This window comes from Cydia amplana, chromosome 17, assembly GCF_948474715.1.
Source record: "Cydia amplana chromosome 17, ilCydAmpl1.1, whole genome shotgun sequence".
NCBI lineage: Eukaryota > Metazoa > Arthropoda > Insecta > Lepidoptera > Tortricidae > Cydia > Cydia amplana.
The window spans coordinates 10,351,490-10,362,320 of record NC_086085.1 but is presented as its reverse complement, the minus strand read 5'-3'; the positions used below and the strand labels follow the sequence as shown (position 1 = coordinate 10,362,320).

The 10,831-nt window shown below is 40.6% G+C and overlaps 3 protein-coding genes across 3 annotated transcripts; all 3 read left to right on the top strand.

Moving 5' to 3' along the window:
• On the top strand, positions 1–3,151 carry LOC134655608 (cyclin-dependent kinase 20-like). The gene is made up of 6 exons (XM_063511042.1): positions 1–265; positions 593–781; positions 1,454–1,575; positions 2,168–2,282; positions 2,471–2,698; positions 3,010–3,151. The coding sequence occupies exons 1-6, from the start codon at positions 68–70 to the stop codon at positions 3,097–3,099; spliced, it is 942 nt and encodes a 313-aa protein (XP_063367112.1). The 5' UTR covers positions 1–67; the 3' UTR covers positions 3,100–3,151.
• Positions 3,152–3,747: 596 nt separating this feature from the next.
• On the top strand, positions 3,748–7,315 carry LOC134655902 (UDP-glucosyltransferase 2-like). Its single transcript, XM_063511400.1, has 4 exons — positions 3,748–4,628; positions 4,755–4,977; positions 6,155–6,374; positions 6,982–7,315. Exons 1-4 carry the CDS (start codon positions 3,801–3,803, stop codon positions 7,280–7,282), a joined length of 1,572 nt encoding a protein of 523 aa, XP_063367470.1. The 5' UTR covers positions 3,748–3,800; the 3' UTR covers positions 7,283–7,315.
• A 665-nt stretch (positions 7,316–7,980) lies between these two features.
• Positions 7,981–10,557, top strand: LOC134655614 (JNK1/MAPK8-associated membrane protein). Its single transcript, XM_063511050.1, has 4 exons — positions 7,981–8,258; positions 8,731–8,940; positions 9,349–9,518; positions 10,232–10,557. Exons 1-4 carry the CDS (start codon positions 8,026–8,028, stop codon positions 10,510–10,512), a joined length of 894 nt encoding a protein of 297 aa, XP_063367120.1. The 5' UTR covers positions 7,981–8,025; the 3' UTR covers positions 10,513–10,557.
• Positions 10,558–10,831: the final 274 nt, after the last annotated feature.

The following is a 10,831-nucleotide window of genomic DNA, read 5'->3' as shown; positions in this document are numbered from 1 at the left end:
TCAGTGCGTCAAACCAAACATTCTCGGTTCTAAATTACTTTAAATTCATATTAGAATATCGCAAAATATGGATAAAGACGTATCAAACTATTCCGTTGTGGGTCGAATAGGCGAAGGCGCCCATGGTCTCGTGTTCAAGGCGAAGCACTTGCCTACGGGGCGGGAGGTGGCGCTGAAGAAGATCCTGATCAAAAATTTGGAGGATGGAATACCTGTTAATGTGATGAGGGAGATTAAGGCGTTGCAGCTGCTTCGGTGTAAATATGTAAATACAATATACTTCAAGAGCTAAGAATTTCATCACCACACCAGCTCTAAAATTCTCTGATGATAATGATGCGAAAATAGATGAGAAAGTTGTTATTTATATTTCCCAAGAGTGGTATAAGTAACTTGATGTTAATTTTGGGTTATTTCCTCGTGTTGGCTGGTTGAATTGACTTTAAAGTGATGATTTTGAATGATAAACATTTAGTAGCGTTCATTTGGATTTGATTTGTAGGTAATGTTTCACAGTTTCGCATGCGGCGTAGCCGCTGTTTGCCGACCCTTGGTATAAGTACCTAATCATGTTTTAAACCACTTCCCACAGGTAATAAAGCTCTATGAAATGTTCCCGCGTGGCATGAGTCTGGTATTAGTACTGGAATACATGCGCTCCGGGCTGTGGGACATGCTGCACCACAATCAGGCTGCGCTGACGATGCCGGTCGTCAAGAGTTACGCGCAGATGCTGCTCAAGGGCACGCGGTACATGCACGCTCACTACGTCATGCACAGGGTAAAACTACGTAGTAACTATTTTTTCATTTCTCATGCTTTGAAAGAGGGTCATTGTTGTTCTAAAAGGTGTGCAGAAAATGATACGTTTCTGCACTAGAGCATTTTACGTTCAAAGTACCTACGATTTTATGTTTTTTTTTACGATAAGCAACTGAAATTTTGGTTTAAATGGATTTGTTATACAATTTCCGTTCTGGTAAATTAACTCCCATTTCATAAATAACGATACTTTTGCCTAAATTGTTAATTAAAAGTACCCTCAAGATTTAGGTACTATACAATTTTAGACTTATGACTGTTAGTCATGTTTTAAAAAAAACAAATGCATTTTACTTTCCTCTTATTCAAAATGAAAAGTAGAGTGTTTAACTCGGGTGAAAGGCATCATTTCAGCCTCGGACTATTGGCGCTCTCACTGCGTTCACTGCGTTCATAAAAACCTGGCTCGTTCATGCCATTCTCCCCCTGTATACGAGCAGTGGTTCGAGCGTCGGTTTGGAAGCAGCTCTCAGTACGCTATTTATATAGGTACTTACCGCTAGGTTAGTAGTGGGCTTATGCACACGGAAAATTATACTCATTATATTATAGGTGGTAGATAGATACTTAGCATACTGATATTACTGATATCTTGTTTCTGTATTTTTAATTATGTAAAAACATTTTTCAGGATCTTAAACCAGCGAATTTACTAATAAATCACGAGGGTATACTGAAGATCGCAGACCTCGGCCTAGCGCGCCTTTACTGGCCTGACGAAGGCCGGCCCTACTCGCACCAAGTGGCTACGAGGTATACGAACATTGGTAGACCTTATCTCGTGCTAATAAGGTTTTAAATAGTATGTTACTTGTGTCAGCAATAGTACGTATCTGAATTTCAAGTCAGCGAATTTACCTACTAATAAACCACGGGGGTATACGGAAGATCGCAGACCGATGTCTGCAAAGAGGTTATGATGATGCTGACAGCATCAAAATGGGCAAACACATAGCTGATAGGAAGGTGTACCTAGAGCACAGAATAACTAATAGTACTACCGTACCTAGAGGGCAATTTCCCATAAAATAGGTACCCATAGGTATTCTGCTAATCTGATATATAGGTATACCTATTGCGTTGCGACTCTGACGTCCTATGAGTCTGACATTTCGCGACTCTGATGGTGACCTACGACTCTGGTATTCAGACAGTCCGTTATTTTGAGATTGTGTGATACTTAGGTACTCTGAAAATATTATTTTTGGAGTCTGGTATCGTGCTTATGACGAACTTGCTAAATCTTTGGGTGTACTAATAAATCCTAGGGCTTTTACTGTAACATATATGTCTATGGTATATATTGGTACTGATTTCTATCTATTCATTAATAAACATTTTGCAGGTGGTATCGTGCCCCGGAACTTCTCTACGGGGCAAGATTTTATAACGAGAAGGTGGACATGTGGGCCGTGGGTTGCATCGCCGCAGAGATGATACTTAAGAAACCACTTTTTGCTGTAAGTTGGTACATATAAGTATGTACTGTAAAACCACCCAACTAAGATCCAAGATCACATAACTATATTCCAAAATTAAATCGAATATCTTAGGTGTGACTATTATTTGAATGACGCAGTTTTGAGGCAAGATATATACCTATTCTTAGCAGTTTGTGACGCATGAAACATATCTTCCTATTCTGCAGGGCGAATCCGACATCGAACAACTGGCCATAGTGCTCCAGCACCTCGGTACACCAACAGAGGAAACGTGGCCAGGCCACGCCCAGCTACCGGACTTCCATAAGATCACTTTCCCAGACTCCTCGCCCACACCTTGGTCTGAGTTGCTCCCAGCGGTGGAAGCGGACGCGGTGCACCTGATCCAGTGCTGTTTGTACTACGATGCTGATAAGAGGATATCCGCTAAGGAGGTTGGTAGACCATTATGGTGTTAAAAATACCTAAAGATTTTAATGCCACGCCATGTTTACACCCACTGGAATTTGAAACGTCCATAAGCTAAATAAGCTACGGTAGCCGCTTACTAGAAATGTCCGAAAATCGAATGTTCCCCCCCAAGATCTCGTCCGAAGCAATGAATTTCGAATACCTATAGTTGCTGAATGAATTTAGAGACTTTGGTTTAGAGTAATGTACACATATTTTGCTGGGGTCCTTTTAAATTTTGTAGGAGTAATCTACATTTTAACTTGCTTGCAAATAAATAAAATTTTCTTTGTAGGCTCTACGGCATCAATGGTTCCTGACACGGCCCCTGCCAGCGTCTCTAGCAGACATGCCGAAACCAATAAGTTCTGCTACGCTAAAATAACCCCTAAGTATATAAAAATAAAACACCTCAATCAATTTATCTGGTTATTAAATTATTTGGTTTGGTCTTGTTTGGTCAAACACTTCTGACATTTTAAAGCCGATTTTATCATTCCTTTTTTAAGCACAATTCCAATGTCTTTTACTTTATTTATGGATGGCTCTAGCATCTTTGACCAATTTTATGAAAGCTATTAGTCCAAAAAATGTAATATGGCTTGCCTTCAAATTACACACAGTAAACAATTCAAAAAACAACAGGCCTAGTTTTTACCCTCTGGGTTGGAAGGTCAGACGGCAGTCGCTTTCGTAAAATAAAAACTAGCCTCTCATGGGCTGTGGCCTGTGGCAAAAATGCCGGGATAACGCGAGGAAGTAGGTACCTAGACATAGGTATAATAGGTTAGTATTATGTTGGTTCCTAATCCTATGAATAGGTAGTTCAACTTGAATGTGCACCTGAAGTGTAAGTAGATCGATATCTATCTGTAACATGCAATAAATTAAGCACATGTTCAAATAAAATCATCAACGTACCTACGTTGGTTAGTCAGAAAAGTATTATTTATTTACGCCCATTTTCATGTTTACACAGGTGACATATTCTATTGTTGTCACCAAGGTAATGTAAATCAGTCTTTCTTTTCGGTCTCAGCGTCGGCCAGTGTGGTCACGTATAAGGTGTGCGTTCTCGAAACTACCATGGCTTTAAAAAGCCTAAGTGGGGTGTTGCTGCTCCTATGCATGGGCCACGCAGTGCAAAGTGCAAATATCCTCGCGTTGTTTTCTTCCTTATCGTTTTCTGATCATTTAGTCTTCCGCGGATATGTTTCTTTGCTCGCTCAGAAAGGACACTCGATCGTATTGATGACGCCATATCCAGGACAGTTCAGGGATCCAGATTCTGAGAAGATCATTGAATTAGACGTTGGAGGGGAGTCCGCGGTTCACTGGCAGGAGTTCAGACACCTCATCACCAGCACTCATGACTATTTTTCCAAGTTGAGACAGTTCAATGAGCTCTCTCTCAAATTGGCCATCACTCAAATCAAATCTAAGCAAATGCAAGCGCTTCTAATTAACCCGAACATCAAATTCGATTTGGTTATTACTGAAGCAGATGTTCCTTTCTTGTATGCGGTCGCTGAGAAGTATAAAGCCCCTCATATCTCCATTACGACATCGAGCGGAAAATTACATCAGCATGAAGCTAAAGGAAATCCTATCCACCCTATGCTGTACCTCGATGTCAACACCCTTAACAATGGTAACCTGAGTATTTGGCAGAAATTCTCCGAACTCTACAGACACGTTGAGACAAAGCACGAATTTTACAACCATTATCTTCCGCTATCTCATGTGGCCGCTGAGAAGCTTCTTGATCTCAAGCGTGATCTTCAAGAAGTGGAGTACGATATTGATCTGTTGCTGGTTGCAGCTAATCCGATAGTTGCTGGAAACAGACCAACCGTCCCAGCTGTTATCTATGGTGATCGAATGCACATTAAACCAGGACTTGTGTTGCCTCAGGTATGTACCTGAAACGAAGAAAATATATATATAATATGATTCAGAAATACGAGTAAGTACAACGATTATAGTTTAGTAGTTTTAGTGTCTAGATGTATTAACCTAACATGTGGAATGGCTTTTCAGGATCTAAAATCCCTTCTAGATGCAGCTACAAAAGGGGTGATCTACTTCAGCTTAGGTGCGATTGAAGAATCAGAAAGTCTGCCAAAAGCTACGCTGCAGACATTAGCTGATGCCTTCCGCGAACTTCCATTCACTGTCCTTTGGAAAATCGGCAATACCACCTCTTTTAATAAACCTACCAATGTCATTGCTGAATCCTGGTTCCCTCAGCAGGAAATCTTGGGTAAGACACATTTACATAATAGTTACCTACTCATAAAACTTCATAGTACCTATCAAGTACCTATATGGATCGATTTTGCATGTACGCAAAACATGCCACTGCTATATGCAATGCTGACTAGCATAATATCTTTATTCATATGTATAATGTGACCTCTAGACAAATCTAATGGATTGGTAGTGACAGAGGGCAGAGGTACCTACCTAGTACCTATATTCAGTTTGGTTATGGTCTGCTTTTTATCAGTTTTTTTATTTGTCTTGTATCTTTGACTTTCTTTTTTATGATTAGGTATATATGTCGCAGTCGGATTGTATAATCCGCCGTATTACATTACGGCTAGCCGTTTTACAAAACAGGGGCGTTTTGAAATGCAGCGGTTTGACGATTAGCCGGATTTAATGCGGCTGAATGAAAATCCGCCGGAATGTATTCGGCGCCATACGTTCTTCAACACGGCTAGCCGTAATGTAATACAGCGAGTCATTAGCCGCCGCTTTGACAGTTTTTAGTTCCCATTTTTAACACTCGTGGCGCTGCCTGACTAAACAACAACAAACTATGAAAAACGCTGGGGTGTCCATCAAATCTGGAGTTCGTCGGACTGTTTCTTTTCAAAAAACATTTCCTTCGCAACTTAACTAGACCCTATTTCTGAGTGGTTTGCCCTTCGGGCATCTGAAGCTACCTAACGAACCTAACCTACCTACCTATTGATTTAGTGAGACGTCCGTGAAAACATTACATTTTGGGGAAAAAAGCGTAGGTAGGTAAGTAGGTTAGGTTCGTTAGGTAGCTTCAGATGCCCGAAGGGCAAACCGCCCAGAAATAGGAGCCCCGCTTGCGGGGCTCCGTCTATTTAAGTTGTGAAGGAAATGTTTTGGAAAAGAAACACATGTAGTGCGGTGGGACCATGGTAAAAATAAATTAAATTGCAAACATTGTCAAACTCCGGTTACGTAGGCGACCGAAAGAACTGGTCACTCTACAATCTAAATAGCAGATACGATGCGGCTAAACGTTGGCCGCCTTATTGAAGAACGTATCGCAATGACAATCCGGCTAATCGTCGAACCGCCGCATTTCAAAACGCCCCTGTTTTGTAAAACGGCTAGCCGTAATGTAATACGGCGGATTATACGATCTGACTACGACATATATATTGTTATTTTTTTAGCTCATCCAAACGTGAAAGCGTTTATCACTCACGGAGGTCCACGCTCATTAGAAGAAGCCGTCTACTACAAAGTGCCTGTTGTCGGATTCCCAACCGTCAGGGGCAGAGAAGTTTTCATCAGACAACTCACTAAGTTTGGCGCTGGCGAAATCCTTGACCCATACTACTTGGACAAGGAAACTGTTAAAGCTACTGTGTCTGTTGTAGCGACCGATAAAAGGTTAGTATAAGCTTTGATAAGTTAAATTACTCCTTATACCTACAAAAAGGGCTAGAAACGTACATTTTAAATTACACCGGTAAATTTTGCGGATTAAAAATCTACATGTATTCTGTCTGCTCCCTCTTTATTACCCTGTACTTACTCACTTGGCTGGCGCGATGACCCAAAATGAGTTTTGGCTTTCAACACAAGAGCACGCCACTTTGCTCGGTCCAAAGCGGTATCACGCCAGCTTTCGCCGACGTCGAGCTCACGGAGATCTGCCTCCACTCTGTCCGCCCAACGATATTTAGGATGACCAACAGGAAGGCGTCCCGTTGGTCGACCCAAGTAGGCCCTTTTGGTTGCCCGATATTCACCCATCCTTTAGAGGTGGGCGAGGTGGCCAAGTCAACGCGAGACGATGCGCTTTGGTTTCACCTATGTATTATGTTCGGCTCGGCTAATAGCTGTTCTATTTCGGCATTCTTTCGGATCCTCCAACTGCCATCGTCTCTTATGACGGGTCCCAGAATCTTCCTTAACACCTGCTTTATTACCCACTGACCCACTGATCTTTTTTTTGAACAAATGTTAAAATAGTAACGTGATCTTTTTTTATTAGGTACAAAAAGGCTATCACTGACATCAAGGAGGTAACTGAAGATCCTGTGATTTCTGGGCCCGAAAACGCTGTATGGTGGACGGAGTACGTGTTGCGTCACAATGGAGCCAAGCATTTTCGCTCTCCGGCTGTCGGCGTCTCGTTCATCCGTTATTACATGTTGGATATCATAGCTTTCCTTCTCGCTCTAGCTGCGCTCTTCCTCTATCTTTCCTTCGTGATGCTGAAATTCACCGTGAGACGTCTGCGCTTGCGATTCTGGGCAAAACGCGAAGTTGGCGGGAAATTCAAGGCCTTGTAATTCGAAATTCATATTTACTGGAACCGTTAGCTTTGCACGATTGCCCGTAATGTATTTAGGAATGAAAATGTTAGTTTATGATATCAAATTTGTGTGGTTTGCAATATTTATAATAAAATATTTTCCAACAATGTTTGTTTCATTCAAATAAAATAAATACGTTAAAGATTCACTATGGAGGTTACTTAATTATAGTTGGTCAAACCAAATTGTCAGGAAATAAGAACAAAACAAACTATACCCATCCTTTTCTTTTGGGTACTAGTACTAGTGTAAGACAAAGATAGTATGATTCTCTCTGTCTATGTTTGAAATGAGCATGGAAATGAGACAGTCCTTTGACAAACTATAATAATGTAAATAACTCAAGAGACTGGCATAAAAAAGTTTTCAAAGAAAAATAAAATAATTATTTTTAAAATATGTTTAATGGCTGTTATCAATTTACATTCAATTTATTTTGACCCACTTCGGCCAGTGATTTTCTATATTAATGTGAGAACTGTTTGAGGTATTCATTAAAACGATTGAATACAACGTTCAAATTCGATCAGAATGACACTTCTGAGTCTTCTGACAGTGACATATACAGTAAATATTTTTAATTTTATTATTATCTCTGAAAATGCAACTATTAATGGTGTTTATTAAGCAATAACCGCAATATCAGAGCTAGGAATGATATACCCATAAATAAAATCGTTTTACAAAATAGTTGTTACGGTTTAGAAATACAAACTAAGATGTCAGTAGTGCGATCGTGCCCAGGGCTGTACTGTGGCCGTACACAGTTGGACAATGGCTCCTGGAGCGACTGCGGTGCATGTCCGCGAGGTTTCCGTACGAACGCGTCGAGTTACTGCGAGCCGTGTACAGATGTACCGACGTTGTATGATTGGCAGTATTTGGGGTTTATGGTGCTCTTGCCCCTGGTGTTGCACTGGTTCTTTATTGATATGGTGTCGATAGGCAAAGGGTAAGTAGTAGAGACATTCGGGATTGTGTATGTATATTTTACATCCTAATGCCATTTTGAAAACCATTTGGAGCTGCTTCCTTTCCAATATCATGTTTTAAAACATAACAGGATAGCTTGGTGTTATAGTAGACATTACAAAAAATATTAAGATGCTCGGCATATAATATTCTGTTGATTGCTACCGCAATGGATACCGGGCGCATCAAGTTGGCTCGCGCGGCAGCCCGGTATCCATTGCGCGCGGCTGCCGCGTGAACCAATGTTCGATGGTTTGCCGCGCGATATGGAGACGGGGCTTTAGAACTAAGGGGGCAACTGGCTGCCTGTACTTCTCGCAAGGATCACTTTACCCAAAATAAATTAGAATACTAAATAAAAATCACACCCCGGAAAAATACTTTTTTAAGTATACGTTTTTCAAATGAATCACACTTGTTAAGTTAGTTCACTGTTTCAATGTCTTTTTCAGGAAACAAGGCATACTGGCTCAACACTTCTCAGCATTCTTTGAGGTAGTCTCTGGCACACTAGCGGCCTTGCTCGTCCTGCCACCAACCGGCAGCTTGGCATTACATGTGTGCACTCCAACGGCACTGTCGGACTGGTACACTTTGCTGCATAACCCGCAGCCAGACTATAAGGAGACGTTGCATTGTACACAGGAAGCGGTTTATCCGTTGTAAGTAAATTTTTTATATTAATACTTTAGTGATTTGTTTTCTGCTATTAACAGAAAGTATATCTGTAGTTGTGTGTCTTAAAGAGTGACCCAAAAATATGTTGATTTTTTACTGTAATAATTCTTGATAGTTTTAAAAAACATTTGCATTCTGTGTATCAAAGCTAAATGAGATGTATGATTTCGTTTAAGTTTAATGGTTGTATTTTTAATTTTTAATGACATTTTGTAAATTATGTGTATGTAAGAATTAGTCTTAAAATTCACGTTCATTACATTGTCGCGTACATAATACAATCTGCTAGTAAGTATAAACTAGTTTCCACAGTGCAGGCAGCAGGCATCTCTATTTATACCCATTATTGATCTAATGGATATTGATCTAATGTTACATGTGTATACTTTCAGGTACACAATAATACTGCTGATCTACGCCTTCAGCTTACTGATGACAATCACTATAAGGCCATGGTTGATGGCATACCATCCCCCGAACCCTGGAAAGAAGGCCATATACTGTGCTCTGTACTTTTATCCCATATTGGTTCTTATTCATACTGTTGCTGCTGGACTTATTTGTAAGTATATTACATGTTGTTAATCTGTGTTTTCAAATCATCATCTTCCTCGCGTTGTCCCGGCATTTTGCCACGGCTCATGGGAGCCTGGGGTCCGCTTGGCAACTAATCCCAGTAATTGGCGTGGGCACTAGTTTTTACGAAAGCGACTGCCATCTGACCTTCCAACCCAGAGGGTAAACTAGGCCCGTTTAGGGATTAGTCCGGTTTCCTCACGATGTTTTCCTTCACCGAAAAGCGACTGGTAAATATCAAATGATATTTCGTACATAAGTTCCGAAAAACTCATTGGTACGAGCCGGGGTTCGAACCCGCGACCTCCGGATTGCAAGTCGCACGCTCTTACCGCTAGGCCACCAGCGCTTTAATCTGTGTTTTCATATATGTAAAATTATTATACCAAGTGCTGTGCATATACGCTCTTCACTTTCTCAAACTTGCATATGAGCATATGCATATGCTTCCAAGTGCAATAAGGACGAAATTCCAATAGAGAATCTGATAAAAATTGAAAGAATTATATTATTTAAAATTATTGATATTCATATCAATACAAACTACTGTTAGACATTGCAGTATGTTGATTTTCGGATGTTGGGGCTATTGCTTACGCCCCAATTAAATATGCGGTTAACGCGCACTGTCAGGATCAAGAGGGATATAAAGACAAAAAAGTAATATTATATTTTTATAATGAATTTTAATTGTTACAGACTGTTCATTCCCCTACATAATCATAATAATATCAATGATGACATCCGCGTCACACTTCTCCATCAAGCTCGACCAATCAGCATCAGCCTTACTCCTCTCTTCAATAGCCAACCCCAGGAACCTAGTTATCCTGATCGGCCATTGGCTGGTCCATGCGTACGGCATCATATCTCTCACTGGGTTGAAGGATCTGTGGTATCTGAACCTAGTGCCTGCCCCGGCGTTGTTTTATATACTAACGGCACAGTTTACTGACCCGATGAAGATACATAATGATTGACGGTATTGGAAAACTGTATGGAAATAATGTGGGATAGTTCAGAACGGAATTTTAGGCCAATCATTTGATACTGGTCAAGCAGATAGGGAATACTGTCTTAAAAAGGTATATACTATTTCCAAGAGTATTTCTGGACCAATACGATCTTGAAATATTCATCAGGCAATTTGTCTGCTTGTTTGCCTTCTGTATCTTAAAAAAAAGCGGCCAAGTGCGAGTCGGACTCGCCCATGAAGGGTTCCGTGTTTAGGCGATTTATGACGTATAAAAAAAAACTACTTACTAGATCTCGTTCAAACCAATTTTCGGTGGAAGTTTA